Source organism: Lissotriton vulgaris, chromosome 5 (assembly GCF_964263255.1).
Source record: "Lissotriton vulgaris chromosome 5, aLisVul1.2, whole genome shotgun sequence".
NCBI classification, from domain to species: domain Eukaryota; kingdom Metazoa; phylum Chordata; class Amphibia; order Caudata; family Salamandridae; genus Lissotriton; species Lissotriton vulgaris.
The window spans coordinates 751,225,481-751,249,547 of record NC_141693.1 but is presented as its reverse complement, the minus strand read 5'-3'; the positions used below and the strand labels follow the sequence as shown (position 1 = coordinate 751,249,547).

Here is a 24,067-nt window from a genome sequence, read left to right as displayed (position 1 = left end):
CAGTATATTACTATTAACTACCCACTCATTTATTGAGTACAGCACTAGGCATTTGGAAAAGACCTTACCAATTGCATCAAGAAGGGCGATTAGGCGATAGTTTTGAGGAACATTCCTATCGCCCTTCTTGAACAGCGACACCAAAATGCTACCCTTCCAAGATGGCAGAACTGTTTTGCTCATGAAGCAGTACCTAAATATCGGAAACAAAATCTTGCTCCAAGAACTGGGATCCTGTTTTAGGACCAAAACAGGGAGCTCATCTGGGTCCATTGCACCAGAGGAGCGTAATTCTATTATAGCCCGTTCGATAACCCTCTCAGAGGGAGGATCTATAAGGGAGCTATCTTCTTTACAGTCCCCAGAGGCATTTAAACAGCCATTGCTCGCGTAAAGGTTAGAAATAAAACTAATCCAAATGGCTTCAGAAATGGGAATTGGAGAAGGAAAAGACCTTGTTCCGCAGCCCTAATTAAGGACCAGAACAACCTTGCTTGCCCGCGCACTGCGGCCTCACGCAAGCTAACCCATATTGTGTCCTCTTTGTCCTTTTTTATTTTCATTTTGACCCTATGCCTCCTTCTTCTCAGAAGGGGTATTTTATTGTTTCTATCAAGGGATCTGCATAGATATTGTTCCCTAACTAGTTTATTTATTTCCCTATTGAGACACAAAATAGAACAAGGAGTTATTTTCCTTCTTTTTTGTCGAGAGGGTTTTCTAGCAACAGACGTTACCACCTTCAAAAAATCTTCAAAGAGGGGTAAAGACGAGCTATCCTCATTTTGTAAAGCATTTAGTTTATTCTCTATAATAGGTTCTAGGCCCATAATGGCCGTGGAGTTCCAAAAGCAACGTCCAGTCTTGTTGGCAAAATTAACAGAATCACCGCTAAGGGTCCAAGAATCCGTGATAGGCGGATTTATCAACACTGATACCGATAACACATTATGATCACTCAGTGTAGTCTGCAAGATAGATAGGTCGTTTAGAATATAAAAACTATTCATGTCTATAACCACGTAATCTAAAATAGACCCACCATGAATGGATCTATGCGTACAATTAGCTGGAAAATCAGAGGAAAATCTTCCGTTTACTATAATCCCCTCCATCTCAACAAGTTTGTTTAAAAACTGTTTCCCTCTCTTGTTTGTTTTAATCTTATCCGGAAAAACGGCCCGGGGAATATGGAGAGATTCCTCTTTCAACTTGTTTCGGAAAAGTTCCAAACTTAAGTTTGAGACATGACAGTTGAAATCTCCCACTAATATTACATGGGGAACAGGAATTTTATCCATAATTTTCTTTGTATAGTCAAAAACCTGTTTTAGGATGATATCGAAACTAGCTTCCGGGGGGATATAGGAGTTAATAATTACTAAGGGTTTCAAGTTCTCAACATTGTCTGCACTAAACAATTTTACTGATTGAAACAGCTTACTTGAATCCAGGTGGTGAGAGAAATTCCACCTTATTTGATTTGAAAGTAAGCAAGCAATACCACCCTTAGCATGACCTCTGTTTGATGGTGATGCTCCCCCCTCTAGGCAAAAGTAATCTTTTACTACTGGCATTTTATCTACACACCATGCTTCTTGTAAACAAATTACAGGGGCCTTCAATGAAGAAAGATACTGCAGTTTCTCCGGGTCATTTTTTAAACCAGCAGCGTTCCATGAGATTATCTTCAATCCACTGCTAAAGGTGTGAAAATAATTTGAGATGACAAGTGGATTGACTGGTCAGGACACCGGGCAACCAATTCCATTGGCAGTTTTCCTCACCCATGATCCTATTAGTGACCACAGAGATAGGAATTCTATATGTCACTTGGCGGGTACTGTGAGGAACTATGGGTCCATTGTGACACCATTGAATGACTTGACGTCCAAGAAGATGCCCAAAAAGTTTCAGTGGACAGTTAGCTGTCAAAAGGCATTTGATGACCTGAAGAAGGCCATGTGCTCTGCACCTATCCTGAAGAGTCCTGACTACTCCAAACAGTTCATTGTACAGACAGATGCTTCTGAGTTGGGGGTGGGAGCTGTGCTTTCACAACTTAATCAAGATAGTCAAGACCAGCCCATTGCTTTTATTAGCAGAAGGCTGACCCCCAGGGAGAAACGTTGGTCAGCTATTGAGAGGGAGGCCTTTGCTGTGGTTTGGGCCCTGAAGAAGTTGAGGCCATACTTGTTTGGAACTCACTTCAAGATTCAGACAGACCATAAGCCCCTCTTGAGGCTAAATCAGATGAAGGGGGGAAATCCCAAACTGCTCAGGTGGCCCATTTCCCTACAGGGGATGGACTTTACAGTGGAGCACCGCCCAGGGACTGACCATGGTAATGCAGATGGTCTCTCCAGGTACTTCCACTTAGAACATGAAGACTTATCTGGTCAAGGTTAAGTTTAATGTCCCTGCATTTGGGGGGGTTGTGTAGGAGAGTAGGGTCTGCTATCCTATGGTCACCCCAATTTTTGCTTTTTGCTTCACTGGTTTTCGACTTACTGAGGCTGTGGGCCTGCTAATCAGACCCCCAGCCTGCTGTTCTCTCTCTAAATTCACATACATGTACTATAGGTACATAACCCAATTGGAAAATGGACTCCTTATCAGCCCCTGTACAATGCACTATAGGTGCTCAGGGCATAGGTGCCACCAAGGCCTACCAGAGGCTGAAGCATAGCTTTTGCCACCCCTGGCTGGTTCTTAAATTGACACAACTGGCTGATCACTCAGCTGGGGCAAGTTGGTGTAATCAGCCCTTGCTTAGATATAGTATACCTATATCTAAACCTATATCTGGACACATATAGACCTGTGAGCCACTCCTATAGAAGGCCTCATCAATCCTGGAGGCAGAGTGCATGGTTTAATGTGAGATGGAGCTCTGGCATGAGCTGAGCCTGTCTGCAGCTGTCGGGAACAACTCCCTAAGCTGTTCCGGGATAATACCAAACCATATACTATTAAGTGCATTATAATCCTCGCGGTTATATAGCAAATTTGGTTTGGCTTTATCAAAACATGTCGTTTAAGGTGTCATACGATTTGGAATACTATCCCCTCTACAGTTCTGTTGACGGGGATAGCATTCCACCTCTCTAGAGGGAGAAGACATGTTACTTTACTGAAACGCGGTTGATTTTTAAAAGAGCCTCAGATCCACAAAATTGATGCTTCTGCCACAGACACAAGTCTGACCTCCTGCTGCTGACCGAAACTCAGCAGAGGAGGCCTGGTCAAAGGCTTTTCTGTCACAGGGAGGTGTTACACCACCCCAGACAGGAGATAGTGGATTGTAGCAGGGAGGTTTGAAAGAAACCAGACACTGCCTGGAGAGCACAAGGCTTCCCCTTACATAATCCGGCCAAACCGGTTCTGGGGCAGACCAGCCCCTGTCCCAGCGCGGCATGGATCAAAGGAAAGGGGTGTATCCACCTCCTTCCTGGGTCCCACCCATAGGAGGGGACCTAGCAGGTAATCCAGTCCCCTAGATTGGTATAAGAATAGGAGCAGTGCCAACGCACTCAGATTATCCTGATGAAACATTTGAAATGAAACTCTGGACCCTTCGACATCCTACTCATTGTAGAAGACTGAAGAATCTCCCTTGTCGTCAAGGAGTGACCACCCTGTGCAAACAGGCACCATCCAGCACCTCGACGTCTGCTTTGTTGCAGTTCCCGCTGGAACTCAAGCGACAGAGATTGACAAGATCAAGCTTGCCTTCTTTCTTACAGCCCGATCCACAGTCCCTTCAGAGCTGAGACCCGTGGAGGCGACCAGAAGCGTGGGGCACGCCATCTTGAAAAGACTACGAGACGCTGACCGTGCAGCCCACGAGTGACCCTCGAAGCTGTACACCGAGGTTTGAGAAGCCCCAACCCTGAGCCACTCTTGCACCGAAGCTCACCCCTCTACACTTGACGAGTGCTGCATGGGGCCCTTCTGCTTTCTTTGGCTCGACACGTTGGCCCGGTAACTTGCCAGCTGGCTTGTGGCCCCTGTGCTGGCGAAAACCAAAAACTGACTTGTGATTCTGGTTGCTCCAGACTTGCACCAACTCCTCTGAAAAGGAGCACCCGCTCTGTCCCTCCTGGTCCGAGTGAGAAGCAATCCTCCAGTCCTGCGTGGATTGCTCTTGCCAAGTGTTGTTTGCTCCGATCTTGCAGCCAACAGCGCCGACGGTGAGAGCCTGCGTGGGACAGTTTGTGACCTGCTCCTGGACATCGCAGATGCCCCAGAGCCCACGTGGCAGCAAAGAGAAGCTCCTCGACACCCACCTGATTGCGCCCGACATTGCCTGGTTCCGTCCTGGCTCCACCCTGGTCACTGCTGAGTGACCCAGACTCTGTCCCCTCTGCTTTCAGGTACTTTTCTACTCTGATCCACCCTTGGATCACACCAGACACTTCTCCTTCACATCGCCTGCAGCCTCTACAGCTTCAAGCACCAACAACCTGCGTGACGAAACCCGACACCACTTCAACCCTATGCACCCGCTTCCTGTGGGTGAGGTAACTCAGTAACGCCAGTGTTCCCACACTGGTACACACCTCTAGGGTCTGTGTCTAAAGTTTTGTCCATCTAGGTTCAGCGGAAGTATCCTTAAACTCTATCTGTGTAACTTTTACGCACCATTGACTTTGCATTGGTGCATGCGTGTGTTTTAAGCGCTGCACCCGAATCCCGCGTGCTTTTCCCGACTTCAGCTTTGCTTGTCCCGACTGCTCCTAGCGATTCCCTAGGCCCTAGGCCTAACCACTGTTTGATTGGTATCTCTTATACCACTTTCCTAATATATAGTTTGAGTGGCCACCCGCCCTCATCCATAATTGTGCAACTTTGTATGTTATACTGTGCTTTTGATTTAACGCTTGTGCTCCTTTGCTCATAAAGAGTACTGGGGATTATTTTAGAAAGAAACACATATATTTTAATAATATATACTTGTGTGGTGTCCTTTCATTTGATATTACAGGATTGTGATTGGTAAAACAGCTCGCTTAACACGACCTCTTGAGTTTAGCCTTTAAGGCTGCTTAGTCTATGCTAATATTAAGATAGCTTGTCTATAAGGTTGACTTACAACCAGACCCATAAGGGATTGTTTGGACTGATTCAAGGTTGTTCCAGAATTGGAAACATCATATATCAGACCAACTTCTCACAAAACGAAACTCTGGACCCTTCGACATCCTACTCGACGTAGAAGACTGAAGAATCTCCCTTGTGGTCAAGGAGTGACCACCCTGTGCAAACAGGCACCATCCAGCACCTCGACGTCTGCTTTGTTGCAGTTCCCGCTGGAACTCGAGCGACAGAGATCGATGAGATCAAGCTTGCCTGCCTTCTTACAGCCCGATCCACAGTCCCTGCAGAGCTGAGACCCATGGAGGCGACCGGAAGCGTGGGGCACGCCATCTTGAAAGGACCACGAGACGCTGACTGTGCAGCCCATGAGTGACCCTCGAAGCTGTACACCGGGGTTTGAGAAGCCCCAACCCTGAGCCACTTTTGCACCGAAGCTCACCCCTCTACACTCGACGAGTGCTGTGTGGGGCCCTTCTGCTTTCTTTGGCTCAACGCATTGGCCCGGTCACTTGCCAGCTGGCTTGTGGCCCCTGTGCCAACGAAAACCAAAATACGACTTGGGATTCTGGTTGCTCCAGACTTGCACCCGCTCCTCTGAAAAGGAGCACCCTCTCTGACCCTCTTGGTCCGAGTGAGAAGCAATCTTCCAATCCCGCGTGGATTGCTCTTGCCAAGTGTTGTGTGCTCCGATCTTGAAGCCGACAGCGCCGACGGTGAGAGCCTGCAAGGGACAGCTCGTGACCCGCTCCCGGACGTCGAAGATGCCCCAGAGCCCACGTGGCAGTGGAGAGAAGCTCCTTGACAACCACCTGATTGCGCCCGACATTGCCTGGTTCCGTCCTGGTTCCACCCTGGTCACTGCTGAGTGACCCAGACTCTGTCCCCTCTGCTTTCAGGTACTCTACAACTCTGATCCACCCTTGGATCACACCGGACACTTCTCCTTCACATCGCCTGCAGCATCTTCAGCTTCAAGCACCAACAACCTGTGTGACGAAACCCGACGCCACTTCGACCCTATGCACCCGCTTCCTGTGGGTGAGGTAACTCAACAAAGCCGGTGTTCCCACACTGGTACACATCTCTATGGTCTGTGTCTAAAGTTTTGTCCTTCTAGGTTCAGCAGAAGTATCCTTAAACTCTATTTGTATAACTTTTACGCACCATTGACTTTGCATTGGTGCATGCGTGTGCTTTAAGCGCTGCACCCGAATCCCGCGGGCTTTTCCCGACTTCAGCATTGCTTGTCCCGACTCTTCTCAGCGATTCCCTAGGCCCTAGGCCTAACCACTGTTCGATTGGTATCTCTTATACCACTTTCTTAATATATGGTTTGAGTGGCCACCCGCCCTCATCCATAATTTTGCAACTTTCATATGTTATACTGTGCTTTTGTTTAAACGCTTGTGCCCCTTTGCTCATAAAGAGTACTGGGGATTATTTTAGTAATAAACACATATATTTTTATAATATATACTTGTGTGGTGTCCTTTCATTTGATATTACAGGAGTGTGATTGGTAAAACAGCTTGCTTAACACGACCTCTTGAGTTTAGCCTTTAAGGCTGCTTAGTTCATGCTACCACTAGGATAGCTTGTCTATAAGGTTGACTTACAACCAGACACCATAAGGGATTGTTTGGACTGATACAAGGTGGTTCTAGAATTGGAAACATCATATATCAGGCCAACTTCTCACACTGGTGTTCTCCTGGTCAGAGGCGTCTCTAACTCTGATCGCTTTAGTCAGGTGGATACCAAATCACCCATGAAACCTACACTTGACCCACAGTTCATCACTTTCACCTAAATTCTTGGTTGCAGCCAGTCTTATGGTTAATTGTTCTGTGTCGATAGGGTTAGCAGGACAAGTCAATGTTCATATCTATTTGTGATTTTGTGGACTTTAACTTTCAGGTTCTGTGAGGTACAGGGAGTGGTACTGGGTGAGGATACCTAGTTAACCCCCTAATTATGTTTCCAATGTTAGTGCTGATTTGTGGGACTGAAGTTAAGCGTGTTATGGTAGTACATTTAAGAATGATTTTTACACTGATGTTAGATATGGGTTACAGGTTTCATTTTTCTTAGACTTCAGTTGTCGTATTAAGTTTTCATATAGGTTGAGCTACAGAAGACAGGCTTGGCAATAGATTATGGCCATATTTTGAACTGTATTTATGTTAGGTTGATATTTTATATAAAATGCTATAACATTAGTGAGGTTTGGCCAGTGATGAGGAACTACCGTTTGATTTGGGCTGCTGCAACGAGGTTTGTCGTGTGGTACAGACTTGACTTCGTAGGATGTGATAATGAGGATAGACCTGAATTGTGGTGCTGTGTTTAAGTTCAAGTTCTGTTTTTTAGATTGGTCCTCTGCTGCAGAATCTACTTTGGGTCTGTGCTTTGAGTTGGCCTAGGATGTTTTAATATTTAGGCCTTGTGGTTATTGTAGAAAGCTGGCTCTGTATATACTATACCAAAGTGAGGCATAGTATGCACAGAGTCCAGTGGAACTCCAAAGGTAGGCATAGGTAAAAATAGAAAGCACCTTACTCCCTATTTGTGGTAGTGTGGTAAAGCAGTAGGAGGGTAGTGCTAAGCATGTATTGTACACGCTCAATTAGCAAATAATATCACACACTCAAAGACTGAACTTCAGACCAATTGGTTGTGTATAAAAATATTATTTTAGTTAATTTATTTTCTAGAACCAAGCAAGCCTGGCACAGGTAAGCAATGAATACTGTACAGTAGTAATGCCATTTGTAAATAGTTTGAATTGCAATTGTATATACACTTGTGATTTGATTACAGTAGAGCTACCAGTATTGCAATGCTTTTGATGTACTGTACATATGTTTTGTATTGAATAAATGAAGGGAATCTTATACCGCGCAACTTAGCCCAAGGGCATCAAGGCGCCAAACAGGTCATCCAATCTGTAATTCTCCTTATGTACCATTACGGATATGCCTCAGCAAGGTTGTTTTGGCTTTTTAGTAGAATGTCAATTTGATTACTCTACAGATTACTTTTCTTACACGGTGCAGTATACCTGGATACTGCACTGGGACATTTTCTGTAAACAGGTAAGTAAAAGCGGTTTTGTTATTTCATTACAGTTTTAAATGGTTCTTAAAATTTTCCAACTCCACACGTAGAAACTTTTCACAGAAAAACAGTCAATGTTATCCTAGGGAGGAAAGTAGGGTTATCGGTTCTAAGGTAAGTATTCTTTTGTGGAAGTTGGTATTCTGGGGTAGATTCAGGGGTCCTCCAGGGTCAAGGAGGCATTCTTGTTACACCCTCAGTGGGACTAAGGCGGCAGGGTGCAGAGTGCTGAGGTCCAATGTTATCCAACAGGGGATAGGGGGCCTCCTGTTGAGGCTGCTGACTAGCTGGCCATTGGGATATGGGTGCAAAGCTCCTGGACTTAAGCTCAGGGCAAATGGAGGTTCAAGCCAGCACAAAAGGTGCACCCTCAGTGGCACTGGGGCGGCCAGGTTCAGAGTGCTGTTTTGTCGTTGGGCGCCCTGTAGCTTTCAATGGGTAGTCTTTGGTTTCCAAACACGCTGCAGGCTCAGGGGCGAAGGTTTTCTGGGTGCAACCACCACTTGGAGAGGTAAGTTGGTGTTTGTTAGGCACCATCAGTTGGGCCACGCAAGACTGTGAGGCGTCAGGTGTAGGGGTGCCTTTTAGGGTTGGATCTTCTTACCAGCTCCGGCTCGCGTTTGGGGGGACCTTCTGGTTTGAGGCTACAGGCGTTGGCTAGCGGCAGGTCAGGGGTCACCAGATTTTGGATCAGGATCACCGGGGAAACCTCCTCCTGGTGTTGGGTCACTCGAACTCTGGCTGTGGATGTCGCCTGCAGAGTGGTGCATTCTCGTGCACTTTGTCGGACCTGGTGTCTGTTGGTGAACAAATCCGGTGTTCACAGGAGACAGAGTCTTTTCTTTTGAAGGTAGGGCAGGTCCTCAGGGTTCTTGAGGCTGCTGGCTGCAAGACACACCGCAGTTTCGCTTATGCACATTGGAAATGGGGACAGGCCGGTAGGGCTGGGGCCAAGTCAGTGGGCGTCCTCCTCTTGTTAGCCTCAGCACAGCTGTTCGGTCCTTCTTCTGCTTTCTTGTCTGAGGAAGCAAGGTTCAGTGGTGCCCTAAATACTAGAATTAGGGGTGTTACAGGTAGGTAAAAGGTTGGGACCATTTGGTCTGTTCCCTGGGGTGGGTCCACACCCTATAATGCCACCCTCCAGTGGGAGGGAGACATATGCCTCACCCTGGTTGGCTGGGTCCCCCATCAGCAAGATGGCGGGGACTGAGAGTTGAGCTTCACCTTGCCTCTCCCATTTGAAGAGTGAAGTTGGCAGAGGTGAACATAACTCCCTTCCTCACTTAGTTTTCCCGCCAATTCTCCCACCTAAAGTGGGGGCCAGAACCGGTGGGGACCAGTTGCTGAAGCAGCAAAAGGCCTGGGGAAGCTCACAAAGGTGGGAAGCCTTTGAAGCTTCCCCTTCGTGGACCCTGCCCATCCTGGGGGAGGTGACTTGGCATCTTGTCCCAGGATGTGCATTGTTTCAGACCCCCTAGAGCAGCATGCTCTGGACCCAGGGGTCTAGAAACATGTCTGGTGGTGGCAGCTGAAAGCAGCCACTCAGCATGGACACTAGTGGTAGGTCATTTTTAAGGGGGAATCTCTAAGATGCCCTCTGTGTGGATTTTTTATTAAATCCCACACTGGCATCAGTAATTACATCCCTATATACTCTTAACTCTAGCACTGCACCTACAATGTCTAAGAATGGACTTAGACACTGTAGGGGTACAGGGCTCATGCACCTGTACCCTCCCCACTGGTATAGTGCACCCAGCTAGAGAGGTGGCTGATCTATGCCAGGGCAGTGGGTTGTAGGCATGGCACACAGGGTTGTGTGCCATGTCAGCCCTTCACTTTGTTCTGCACCAAAACATGCAGCCTGCAAAGGCCATGTGAGAGTGTAAAGGTACAGGGCCTCAAAGGGTGGCACAATAAGTGCTGCGCTCTTCCCTGGTCACAATGCCCTGGGTACATGTGGTACCAATTACCAGAGGCTGACCTGTGGCCAGAGATGCCAATTCAGTTTTGTATTCAATGCAGTTTTAGGGAAAGAACATAGACCCTGGGTCCCTGATTGGCAGGAGCCAAGGGCACACTCAGTCAAAGCACATCATCAGTTCAGCAAAAAAGTGGAGGCAACCATGCAAAAAGAGGGCACTTTCTTACAGTTACTGAGGAGAGTGCCCCACTGTTTAGAGGTGATTTTAAGGATAAGCCTGGATTAAACTTTTGACACTGGGCCAGGGTTCTGGGTTAAGCTTTAAATATGGTTTTGCAATTAGACCTATGTTGGTCTTTGATTATACCTATGAGTTTTGGTTTTGGATTTATTCACGTAATCTGGTAATGAGGGTTGGACTGGTTTCTGATGCTGAGAAAACTCTTCGAATGTGGTACTCAGTAAAGGCCTTGTGTATGGTTCTGATGGTTTTAGGAACCTAACTCTTTTCATTCACTTAAGAGTAATTTTGTCCCCTTAGAGGTAAAGAAGGTGTTCCTGTCTTCTGGCTCTCTGCCCATGCTTTGCAGCTAATTTAATCTGCTAGTCTTATCTGTGCACCAGCACATCCAGTTCCCAGGCTCTCGGTACAAGCGTGTCCTAGTATATCACTCGAATTGGGCAAGCAATGAAGATAAACATCCCCAGCCAACAGAATCAATATTCACATCCATCCATTATAGACATGTGTTAGTTCCATAGGTGTCCGTGTCCCTCGTGCTGCTTGGATGTTTGGAACGTCACTTGTGAAGTTCAGACTTCCTGCAGTTTGATTTTCTCACCACGTCGGTGTGGAATATGTATGCATGTACGCATGTTGGCAGGGGTTTCTACCTTTTGTCTGTTCTCTACCCCTTGGCTACGGAAGGGTTAAGTAGACCTTGGCCAATTCGCGTGGTACCATCTGGCTGGTTCCCACTTGAAACGTGCCTACACGGCCCCCTTTCCTCCGCCCCCAAATGATCGTGCTGTCCTCCAACACGAGTCACAAACACGACTGCAAGTTAATAAGTTGTGGATATTAACATCTTTGGGTAACCAGCGGCCAGGCTCAGTATTCGGGTCTGTGCGTTTTCAAAGTCCACCTCGTCCCGCGTTGGAACAACAGGTGTCCTAGGGAAGAGAAAGGCCATTCGGGTGCATGCTTTCCCTTGCTTCTGTCCCACATTTTACTGCTTCTTTGAATCTTTTCCGTTTCATTTCCCAACTGTCTTTTTCAGTCGGGCAAAAGCAAAAAAAACTTTCTGCACATCCTTGCCACTTTCTCTCACAAGGTGCAATTCCCTCTGTCAGTCCAACTCTTGCTTATGGTTCCTGCACCTGTCCAAGAACAGCTTCACCAATTGTATGCTGCCTTCCTATACACTCTCGCGTGCTGCTCCACACTTCACCTCTCACTCTGTCACTGCTCTACGCCTGGGCCTGGTCCGGCGGTACAGCCTTCTTCTCTAGGCCTGTGTTGGTGACATTTTACACACACTTGCTCTCAGCCAGCCTACACTGTCGGAACGGGCACTACTTTTCACACACCTCACCTAAATTCACTGACACCACCTGCAAATCTCATTACTGAACTAGGGCCCTGCGTGGTCACTTCTGCGGGAGAAGTGGGGACAAGAGCAAACCTTAGTGGGGTGGTGTTTGACCTCTTCCGTCATGCCGCTGTGGGGATTTACTGCTGCGAGAGCATTTCTTCGCGTCTCTGTCCCTGTGCGTGCACGCCTGTTCCTCAGAGCGGCCTCTTCCCAACATGCTGTGGACGTCGCATCTCCCACAGTACAGGACCCTGGACCGGCACCGCGACACATCTCGTTCGACGACGGGGAGGTGTTCAGGCTGAAGAGTTTCTGGGAGATCGCCAGAGGTCTCCTCATCTTCCGCTTGTGCTCCTTTCCCATCCTAGTGAACAACTGCCAGAAGGTGAGACTGAATACTGACCGAATTGCAGCTTGTACTCACAGCTTTAAAAGGACAACTACATTTCACAAATGAGCTCTGCCCTTGAGTAGAAATATTCCACAAGTAGGAAAATGAACGTGAACTTCCAAGAAATCCTCATACCCCCCCCCCCCCTCAAAAAATGCTTTACTAAACATTTGATAGGTCTTCGTTTCATATTGTCAACACGAATTTCAGCGGTTACCATGTCACAGCTTGCTTGCCTTTCATAGGAGGTATAAAATCATTGAATCGATTTGTTTATTTAATGTTCTGGCAAAGTCAGGGCCGCCAGCAATATGCAATTCTGCAACTGCCGAGTTTTCTGTGTAATTATGAATTTGCCATTTTTACTTCAATATTCATCGTGTGCTTGTAATTTGCAGATTATAACAAAAAAATAGTTTCATAGCTCTAACAGTTCAAGACTCCTAGTGACGTGTTGCCGCATAGAGGAAGGCCCTCTGCAAAGCTTGATTGGTCACCTTTCTGATGCTTATTGCTATATTTGAGCGTGAAACTGAAACTAATGAGGTGTAATCAATGCCCAGGCACTGGTAACAGGTGTGTAAATGGCAAAATAATGACAATAGTATTATAAATTGTGCTGCATTACGCCACATATTTTTGCCTTTTCTTGCTGTATACTTTATGTAACCCTGCCCATAATTTGGCCCTCCTCTTCCGCATAATTAGAGTAGCCCTTCTAACTGCTGTATTTGGGTGCTATACTGGTAGTTAAGGGGTGAAAACATTGCCATTGCAGTCTGTTTTTGTGTTGCAGTTGTTTATTAAAGAAGGCATAAGCGTAAATAGCATGGATAATAATCATCTGACATTCAGGTACGGCAAAGTCATACAATGGTAATTAGGATGAGATGGTACATACTATAAACAAAGAGAGTAGAGAGGGAGGGAAGGCTGAGATGATAATCATGGAGGGGGGCAGGGTGGGGAATAAAGGCTAGAGACCTCTGGGGAATGCCCACGTAAAATTCTAAAGAGTTTCAGGGATCGAGAAAGTTGGATGTTGACCTGTAGGTGATGGGCCCACGTCATTGATGAGGAGCCGGTTACCTTGTGAGCCCTATCTATGGTGTTTGCTCAGTCATATGATAGCGTGTGGGGGATATGCGCACCCTGGATAAGAGAATCCGTCATGGTAGGTTGCGATGGGGCTGATGAACAGGTAGACCGACTGGGGTCGGGTGTCTTAGGGTATGAACAGGGCGGAGGATGACGTTGGGTTGTGGAACAGGCAGAAAAAATAAGGGTTGGGAGTTTTCCCCGATTCTGCTTGTAATAATGTGTAAATGAAATTATGATGTCATTAGTTAAAATATATTATTAACTTATATTCACTGTGTCTGGATGACTATTTTACACTGCTATCGGTGGTATTTCCATAGGTCATTGTATAAGTAAATGGGATTGCGATGAAAAGCACGGGAGGAGGGAGGTAATGGCAGGACCAAGTTGATGGTGTGGACTGTCAAAGCCGCTGTCCTCAGGGTGCAGGCAATGGGAGTCCATATTATTCGGTGTGTCTGCATGACGGGGGGGAGGGAAGGAGGGGATTGTGGGAGGAGTGGAGGGAGGTATCGGCGGGATGTGGGATAAGGTGTGGGGAAGAGAGGGGGCTAGGATAAGGGGGTGGGGGAGGGAGGACAGAGTAGGATGGAGAAGGGGTCCATGGGAAGTGAGGGGGAGAGGATGGGAGGGGGAGAATGGGGGAAAGGATAGGGGAAGGGGGTATAGGCTCGAAGAGGGGGGATGGGAAGGGTGGGATGTAGTAAAGCAGAGCAGGCTAGAACAGTGGTGAAGAAGGGGGTATGAGAGGTTGTTAGTATAGGTGTGACAATGGAAAAATGAGGGGGGAGAAAGTGAAGAAACGTTTTGTGCTGTAGGGATAGGCAGTTGTACGGAGTAATGCAGCTCGGTTTAATCCATACGGTTGGAGGTGGGCTGGGGGTAGGGGATCTGAGGCGTCTGATGTAAGACGTCTGTCATCGTTCTCATCTTGCAGAAAAGGTTACCACGTTTGGAGGAACAGATCAGACTGTTTTTGCAGGTTGTAAATAAGACACTCGTGCGAGGCTGCCTGGACCATGCAGTCTTAACATATAAATATGACAGAATAATGAAGAAATACTTTCAGAAAATGTGCTGAAAATGTCGTTAATCCTGGTTAATTTGGTCCTGCCCTGTAGCATAATTCCCACGCCCATGGGCAAGGTGTATAGTCACACTACCTAAATCATAATTTAATAGCATTCTTTGAATTTGTTAAGTCACTGTGGGCAACATGTACGAAGCATTTTTGCGGTAAGAAAAAGCTGATTGGGCTATTTCTGACCGCAAAAATGTTTTTACTTATCTACAAAACACAAATTGCGATTCAGTAACACGTTACTAAATCACAATTTGTGTTTGTGATTCAGTATTTGAAAGGGGCGTGTTTAGGGTGCAAAATATTCATATTTTACCAACTCCTTGAAGGAGGGGGTAACCCATTCGCAAATTGAAAAAGGTTCACAGGAGACCCCATCCCCTTTGAGAATGGAAAACAAATAATTTTTAAGAGCAGATAGTTGTCCCGCAGACCACTGTCTACTCTTAACAAGCACTGGCATAGCCAATAGGTCTCGCTTTTGGGACCTTCTAAGTATTTAGTTATGCAGCACAATATCCTTGGTGAAACCACATCAACTGTTGAGTGGCTAAACACTTATAAGGTACCAAAGGCGAGACCTTTTGGCTATGCCAATGCTTGTTGTGGTTGTTTGTGTGTGGCTGTGTGTTTGATTTTGTGTGTGGTTGTGTGTGTGTGGTTGTGTGTGTGTGTGGTTGTGTGAATAGTTGTGTGTGGGTGTGGATGTGTGTGGGTGTGGTTGTGTCTGAGTGTGGGTGCGGTTGGGTGTGGGTGCAGTTGTGGGTGGGGTTGTGTGTGTGGATGTGTGGTTGTGTGTGTGGTTGTGTGTGTGTGTTGTTGTGTTTGTGGTTGTGTGTGGTTGTGGGTGTGTGTGGTTGTGGGTGTGTGTGTGGTTGTGGGTGTGGTTGTATGTGTGGTTGTGGTTGTGGGTGTGGTTGTGTGTGTGGTTGGGTGGTTGTGTGTGGTTGTGGTTGTGTGTGTGGTTGGGTGGTTGGGTGGTTGTGTGTGGTTGTGTGTGGTTGTTGTTGTGTGTCTGGTTGTGTTTGGTTGTGTTTGGTTGTGTGTGGTTGTGTGTGTGGTTGTGTGTGTGGTTGTCGTTGTGTGTGTGGTTGAAAGGGGACAATCGGTGAATGTGTCTCCTGCAGCCAGAGGGCGGGACACAGGTGCGCTGTCACTCGCCACCAGAGCCAGTCACACATGACGACCAAACCCCTGTGGACAGATCCGTGCTGCGGAGGCCCTGTTCTGAAGGCATAGCCTGTTCTTGGCCGCTTCCTTCATTATTTGTTTTTTTTGCATTAAGTTGTGTGTCTGTGTTCATCTCCCATTAGGCACGCTTCGCTTTGCACACATTACTGACTACTTTGCGAGTATATTGGATACTAGGGCCCGGCTTGGGGAGCCAAAGGCTAATTGCTAATAATGAAGAGAAAGGAGTCAGCCAGCATGGCGGGGGTGGCGCAGCATATGGGGAATGGGCACCTCCAGCCACTCAATATTAACGTTTTCCAAAATATTAATGAGATGGCAGCAACCTGAAGCTATGAGTTACAGCTTGTGAGCTGACTGGAAGAATGCAGGCCGCCAGGGGATTGTCATGGAAAGGGCGGGGCAGAAATTGGGCGTCGACGATGATTCTCCACGAATTATCAATAAAAAAATAGACCTCAGAGAGGATGCTGGTCTATAAAACCCTGGCGACGTAGGTGTGAATAAAACCTAGAATGCATTCTTACCATTTGTCTAATGTGCAAGTTGAAAAATATGACATAATGGACGTGCTCCATTAAATGCTTTCTTTGTGCAGAACATAAAATATTGAAGCAATTGTTTTTAGTTATTATTATTTTTCTGGGGGATTGGGGTGCGGTATGGCTGGTGGTTCACATTTGGGGAACTTTACGTGCGGTTGAGCTGTGAGGTTCCCCACCACACCTAAACAGCTCCATGCATTAGTTCAATGGGAGTTTTACCATTATATCTTAGAGTGGAGCATTAGTTATAGTGTGCGTTGCTGGTGACCGAACAAGCGGTCGATAATCAGATTGCCATTTTAGAATGAAAAAGATCCCATTAACTGAAAGTGGAGCCACAACAACCTGAAACCTTTATTCAGTCGCACTTTTGCACGGGGAGTTGTGCAAAACAGTCTGCTGGATCCGTAAGCCCACACGATAAAGACTCCTGAGGCCTCACTGCCAGGACTGGTGCAAAGTCCTGTTCCAGTGGGATCGATTATTCACTGGGCAGAGTGGGGATTCAGCGAGACGCAGCCTCGGATTGGAAACGCGGGCATTCGGGCAATGCCCGAGGGGCCGGTGTCTGAGTTCCTGCTGTGGGCTGCTTTTTTGAGCAGTCTGGGGCCGATTTGGGCGGTGTCTCTATTTTTGCAATACAGCCAGCGTGCCAGTGGGTGGCTGAGGGGCCTTTCTGCAGGCAGATGGGCGCTCATTACCACCCTCCCACGCCACCAACACCACCGATCCCCCACCCCCGGTTTAGCAACAGGCAGAGGTATCATTCCCTTTGTCTCGCTGGCCGGCCCATTAATGTGTGCACATACTGAGCTAGGCAGGGGGCCTCAGTAGAAGTGACCTCACTTGTTTTCAGGTGTGTTTCACTAGTGTAAACTAATGTGTGCATTTTTTTAAGCCCCCCTCCTCCTTTTTAATGCAATTACGCTGAAGCAGTGATTTGAGGAAAGGCATTATGCAAATGGGGGCCGATTTTTTTTGTGTGCCCGGGCCGATTTTTAGTCCCAATCCGACCCTGGCGAGACGTCACTCAGTTATCCCAGGAGAAGGCTCGTGTACACATTCACAGGGATCGACCCGTTAGTGAATCTCCGGCAAAATCATTCAGCTTTTTTTCCTTGGAAAAATCTGAAAGATTCACCGGGATCGACCCCTACGGATACTGACTGAACTAAGCCTATCCATGGATTCACTGGCATACACTGACACGCCAGAGATTCACAAGGCGGCAGGCTAGCACTGAGATTCACCGAGCCAGACTGCCGAGGGATTCACAAGGGCGGCTAGACTGAGAAAGAGTCAGGCATCATTCAAGGATGTTCACCAGTCCCACTTCTGTCGCCTTGCAACACCTAAAGCAGGAATGACTCACGGGGACAGACCCCTACGGTTACTGAATGAACTCGCGCACAAGTGAAAGAGATCGCTCACAGAGGAAATGAAGGAAAAGAGTGGATGACGCTTTTAAGAACGGGAGTTGTGAGCTCGCGTGCGCGAAAGTGAAAGAGATTGTGCATGCTTGTGCGTGTGAGAGTAAGCTGGTTGCTGCTTTGGAAGCACTTCCAAAAGCCAGTTTACTAAATGTCTTGCTGACAGCTCATGGGCGCTGGATCAGCAAGACCTAAGGAAACTGCAAATGTATTTTTTTCTTTTAAACGCATCCTGTTTTACATTAAGGAAAATGGGCTGCATTTATAGAGAAACAATTGCTCTATTAAAAAACAGTTACAGACATGATGGTCTGCTGACCTCAGCAGGCCACCGTCGCTGTGATGGCTGTGATTCCTAATGGGCCCCACAAATTTTGACCTACTTCATTAAGATGTATAAGGTAGGTGTAGGAGAGTAGGGTCTGCTATCCTATGCTCACCCCAATTTTTGCTTTTTGCTTCACTGGTTTTCGACTTACTGAGGCTGTGGGCCTGCTAATCAGACCCCTAGCCTGCTGTTCTCTCTCTAAATTCACATACATGTACTATAGGTACATAACCCAATTGGAAATGGATTCCTTGTCAGCCCCTGTACCATGCACAATAGGTGCTCAGGGCATAGGTGCCACCAAGGCCTACCAGGGGCTGCAGCATAGCTTTTGCCACCCCTGGCTGGTTCTTAAATTGACACAACTGGCTGATCACTCAGCTGGGGCAAGTGGGTGTAATCACCCCTTGCTTAGATATAGTATACCTATATCTAAACCTATATCTGGACACATATAAACCTGTGAGCCACTTCTATGGAAGGCCTTATCAATCCTGAAGGCAGAGTGCGTGGTTTAATGTGAGATGGAGCTCTAGCATGAGCTGAGCCTGTCTGCAGCTGTCGGGAACAACTCCCTAAGCTGTTCCGGGATAATGCCAAACCATATACTATTAAGTGCATTATAATCCTCGTGGTTATATAGCAACTTTGGTTTGGCTTTATCAAAACATGTCGTGTAAGGTGTCATACGATTTGGAATACTATCCCCTCGACAGTCCTGTCGACGGGGATAGCGTTCCACCCCTCTAGAGGGAGAAGACATGTTACTTTACTGAAACGCGGTTGATTTATAAAAGAGCCTCAGATCCACAAAATGGATGCTTCTGCCACAGACACAAGTCTGACCTCCTGCTGCTGACCGAAACTCAGCAGAGGAGGCCTGGACAAAGGCTTTCCTGTCGCAGGGAGGTGTTACACCACCCCAGAAAGGAGATAGTGGATTGTAGCAGGGAGGTTTGAAAGAAACCAGACACTGCCTGGGGAGCACAAGGCTTCCCCTAGCATAATCCGGCCAAACCAGTTCTGGGGCACACCAGCCCCAGTCCCAGCACGGTCTGGATCAAAGGGAAAGGGGTTTAACCACCCCCTTCCTGGGTCCCACCCATAGGAGGGGACCTAGCAGGTAATCCAGACCCCTAGATTGGTATAAGAATGGGAGCAGTGCCAACGCACTCAGATTATCCTGATGAAACAAAACTCTGGACCCTTCGACATCTTACTCAACGTAGAAGACTGAAGAATCTCCCTTGTGGTCAAGGAGTGACCACCCTGTGCAAACAGCCACCATCCAGCACCTCAACATCTGCTTTGTTGCATTTCCTGCCGGAACTCGAGCGACAGAGATCAACAAGATCAAGCTTGCCTGCCTTCTTACAGCTCGATCCACAGTCCCTGCAGAGCTGAGACCTGTGGAGGCGACCGGAAGCGTGGGGCACGCCATCTTGAAAAGACCACAAGATGCTGACCATGCAGCCCATGAGTGACCCTCGAAGCTGTACACCAGGGTCTGAGAAGCCCCATCCCTTAGCCACTTTTGCACTGAAGCTCACCCCTCTACACTCGACGAGTGCTGCGTGGGGCCTTTCTGCTTTCTTTGGCTCAATGCATTGGCCAGGTCACTTGCCAGCTGGCTTGTGGCCCCTGGTCCAGTGAAAACCAAAATATGACTTGTGATTCTGATTGCTCCAGACTTGCACCCGCTCCTCTGAAAAGGAGCACCCGATCTGACCCTCCTGGTCCGAGTGAGAAGCAATCTTCCAATCCCGCGTGGCTTGCTGTTGCCAAGTGTTGTTTGCTCCGATCTTGAAGCCGACAGCGCCGACCGTGAGAGCCTGCATTGGACAGCTCGTGACCTGCTCCTGGACATCACAGATGCCCCAGAGCCCATGTGGCAGCGGAGAGAAGCTCCTCGACAACCACCTGATTGCACCGACATTGCCTGGTTCCGTCCTGGTTCCACCCTGGTCACTGCTGAGTGACCCAGACTCTGTCCCCCCTGCTTTCAGGTACTCTACAACTCTGATCCACCCTTGGATCACACCAGACACTTCTCCTTCACATCTTCAGCTTCAAGCACCAACAGCCTGCGTGACGAAACCCGACGCCACTTCAACCCTATGCACCCGCTTCCTGTGGGTGAGGTAACTCAGCAACGCCGGTGTTCCCACACTGGTACACACCTCTAGGGTCTGTGTCTAAAGTTTTGTCCTTCTAGGTTCAGCGGAAGTATCCTTAAACTCTATCTGTGTAACATTTACACCCCGCTGACTTTGCATTGGTGCATGCGTGTGCTTTAAGCGCTGCACCCAAATCCCACGGGCTTTTCCCGACTTCAGCATTGCTTGTCCTGACTGCTCCCAGCGATTCCCTAGGCCCTAGGCCTAACCACTGTTCGATTGGTATCTCTTATACCACTTTCTTAATATATGGTTTGAGTGGCCACCCGCCCTCATCCATAATTGTGCAACTTTCATATGTTATACTGTGCTTTTGATTTAACGCTTGTGCCCCTTTGCTCATAAAGAGTACTGGGGATTATTTTAGTAATAGACACATATATTTTTATAATATATACTTGTGTGGTGTCCTTTCATTTGGTTACAGGATTGTGAATGGTAAAACAGCTTGCTTAACACGACCTCTTGAGTTTAGCCTTTAAGGCTGCTTAGTCCATGCTACCACTAGGATAGCTTGTCTATAAGGTTGACTTACAATCCGACACCATAAGGGATTGTTTGGACTGATACAAGGTGGTTCCAGAATTGGAAACATCATATATCAGGCCAACTTCTCACATTGGTGTGCAGCGGTGCGGATTTGAGCTTGCTGTTGTTTTACCATTGCAATCTTTTTATCAAATTGAAAGATCACATAAAGTACCCTAGGTACATATAAATCAAAATCTTAGCATATTTAAGTTCTACTGAACTTAGTAGTTGTAGATTAAAGGGATTAGCACACCCTGACTACAACTCACTAGCAAGGTACAGTAGGAAAACACTTAGTGTAGGTAAGTGCACCACTTGCACCTCACTAGTAGTCATGTCTGGCACAGGAGGAGCCTCAGGCTCTTCACCTGTGAGGATTGACCTTACCAAGGAAACCTCCAGCTATGACACACTTAGCCATAAAGACTTGAGTGCCTTATGCATTGCAAGAGGGCTAAAAAGGGATCACAACCCCACCATTCCTTCCCTGGTAGCCATCCTGGAAAAGGATGACTTAGATAAGGCGAGTACAGTTCCCTTACATGCAGGAGATGGAGTGAACACCCCTGAGAATGAGAAAACTCCAGAGGAGGAAGAAGAAGAGGAGGAAGAGGAGGAAGGCTCAGAAGTAGATGAGCCTGATCAGAATCAGAGGGGTAACCAGGTTGTAGTTGCCAGGCTCAACCAGGCCAACTTAGACCTACATGGGAATGGAGAGGGCCAGCACTTCCCCAGATCCTATACCATAGTACCTTCAGGCAATAGAAGGCTGAGATCTCCCTCAGGGGACTCTCATATTTCTAGGGTCTCCAGGGAATCTCAAAGGGGAATGACTTCCCCCCTGAGAAAAGAGCATAGGGCCAGAATGAGGGCTGTCCAACTCCAGATAGAGAGGGAAGAGATAGCCTTGGCTCAAGCTAAACTTGCTTTAGCAAGAGAACAAAAGTTGTGTGGATTAGATTCCACTGGTGGCAGCAATATTCCTAGAGAGAAAGACAGGGGCTATGACAATAGAAACCTTACAACAATTGTGCCCCCCCTACAAGGAAGGGAATGACATCCACAAATGGATGACTGCTCTTGAGAGAGCCTGTATGGTACAGCAGGTTCCTCAGGATCAGTGGGATGCAATTTTATGGTACTCCTTTTCTGAGAAAGGGAGGGATAGGCTCCTCACAGTTAGACCTGAGGATGCCAAAAACTACTCTGTCCTGAAGAGTGCTCTTATTGAAGGGTTTGTCCTAACCACTGAGCAATACAGGTTGTCATTCAGAGACACCCAAAAAGCACAGACTCAGGACTGGACTGATTTTGTTGATTGTGCCACTAAGGCTCTGGAGGGTTGGCTGCAGGGAAGTAAAGTCTCAGACTATACAGGATTGTACAATCTTATAATGAGAGAGCAGATCCTTAATAACTGTCAGAACCAGCTGTTGCATCAATACCTTATTGACTCTGATCTGACCTCTCCCCAAGAATTGGGAAAGAAGGTGGACAAATGGGTCAGAAGAAGGATTAAGCAGAAACCCCAGAACCATGGTGGTGACCAGAAGAAAACAGACCAGAAGGGTGGGGATAAGAAAGATAAAGAAAAAGACCTAGGCCCCGATGTAGGTAAAAGTCATTTACCAAATTTAAAATACCGATTTTTACCGAATCGGTATTTTGAATTCGGAAAATGAGATGTAGTAAAAAAAAATCGGTAAAATACCGATTCGGAAACAATCGGTATCGTGTTTCGATACTTACCGAATCGGTATTCACCGAATCGGTATTTACCGAATCGGTAAATACAGAATCGGTAAATACCGATTCGGTAATGGCAATACAACCCTATGGGCCAAAAGTCCCATAGGAATGCATTGTAAATACCGAATCGGTATTTACCGATTCGGCAATTACCGAATCGGTAAATACCGATTCGGTAAATACGGAATCGGCGAGCAAGTAAAAGTGAAACTAATGACAACAGCCAATGAGGTGGGACCACCCTTCCCCACCCTAGCAGGGAGTGGCTACCCAGGCAGGTGCAACTCATTAGAACTTTCTGGAGAGGCAGCCAGAGCTGAGCTTTCAGAGTGAGCAGCAGAGAGAGTGGTTGCACAATCCTGATCACAGTGGAAATGGCAAGCAGCTCTGAGAGCCAGAAGGCTGAGCGCAAGCGCAAGGCCAAGTTCAGCAGCATGGAGCTGCAAGTATTGGTGGAGGAGGTGGTGAGGGTCCACAGGCAGCTGTTTGGGAGGCTGTCCCTCACAGTCCCTGAGTCCACCAAGAGGAAGCTGTGGAGTGGCATCGGTGAGAGGGTGAATGCAGTTGGTGTCACCCCCAGGAGCCTGGACGACCTCAAGAAGAGGTTTTATGATATACGCGGCCTCACCAAGAGGAAATTGGCGGAGCTGCACAAGCAGGCAGGTCTGACCGGTGGAGGCAGGAACCCCGCGCCACCCCTCACTGAACTGGAGGAACTTGTGTCCACGACGATTGAGACCGAGAGTGTGGTGGGAGTTGGGGACCTGGACAGCTCAGCCAGAGCTACATCAAAAGGTAAGAAGCATGCGCAGCATGACACACCCTACCAGACACCTCCCCTTTAGCCCCAATGCACAGCCAAACCCCAGCCCAATACTGCTAGCAACATACATGAGCAATGCATCATGGTAAATGTAGTCAGCTAATGTAGGAACAAATGCCAGTGCACATTAAACTGCAATGCACTTAAAAATAGATTCAGAGTATAGAAAATGATATGTGCAATGCTTTAATTGTAGTGACTGTAAGACATTTGCACTCAGTTCACAAATGCTTCTTTATACCTAGGGGCACCATCAGGCAGTGGAGCAGCAGCTCCACAGGCAACAGCTCCAGCAACAGCGGGCAGTGTGGTGGCAGGGCCAAGCAGCATGGTTCCTTCACAGGAGGAGGAGGAGGACAGCAGTGCCATGGCTAATGAGGATGACCCAGGACATACCCTCTCATTTACCCACTCCCCCCTACTGTCACTATCTCCCCCATTGCAGTTCTCACCAGAGAACTCACCCACACAGACCCAGCCAGCACCTGCCACATCTCCTGCCAGGAGGATCATTGTGGCCCCATTGACCATCATGGAGGGAGCTGCGGGTCAGGCACCAGCACCCACACCTGCAACACCTGAGGCACAGCAGGCCACCCAGCAGGGCAGCACCAATCGGCGCCGGACACGCACTTCTAGCAGTGCTTTACCAGCACGGGAGGGCACCATCTTCCAAGGGCTGGAGGGGAGCATGGTCCGGATCCAGCGGATGCAGGCCAAGTCCATCCTGGCTTGCCAGCGCCAATTGCGGGAACACAACCTGCAGATGGGGGAGATGTCAAAGGGTTTTGTGAACTTCGTGGCAAGTAACAGGGAAATAGCAACAGGACTGGGCCGCATGACAACTGCCATAACACAGCTGTGTGCGAAGATGGAGTAGAATGAGCACACTAGGCGCAGGGATGCCCGCGTACAAAACCGGGCGATCAACCGGCTTGCCGCAGCAACCGCCCTGCTATGCCGCCGAGGGGCAAATATGGAGGA

At 47.7% G+C, this 24,067-nt stretch overlaps 1 protein-coding gene across 1 annotated transcript in view; it reads left to right on the top strand.

The window, feature by feature from the left end:
• The first annotated feature begins 11,222 nt into the window (after positions 1–11,222).
• The window catches only part of PRODH2 (proline dehydrogenase 2), a 458,908-nt gene continuing 446,063 nt past the window's right edge, over positions 11,223–24,067 (top strand). Inside the window, exon 1 of the mRNA XM_086922192.1 lies at positions 11,223–12,121. Within this exon, the coding sequence (XP_086778318.1) occupies positions 11,858–12,121 (264 nt within the window). The 5' untranslated portion in view covers positions 11,223–11,857. The remainder of the gene's footprint in view (positions 12,122–24,067) is intronic.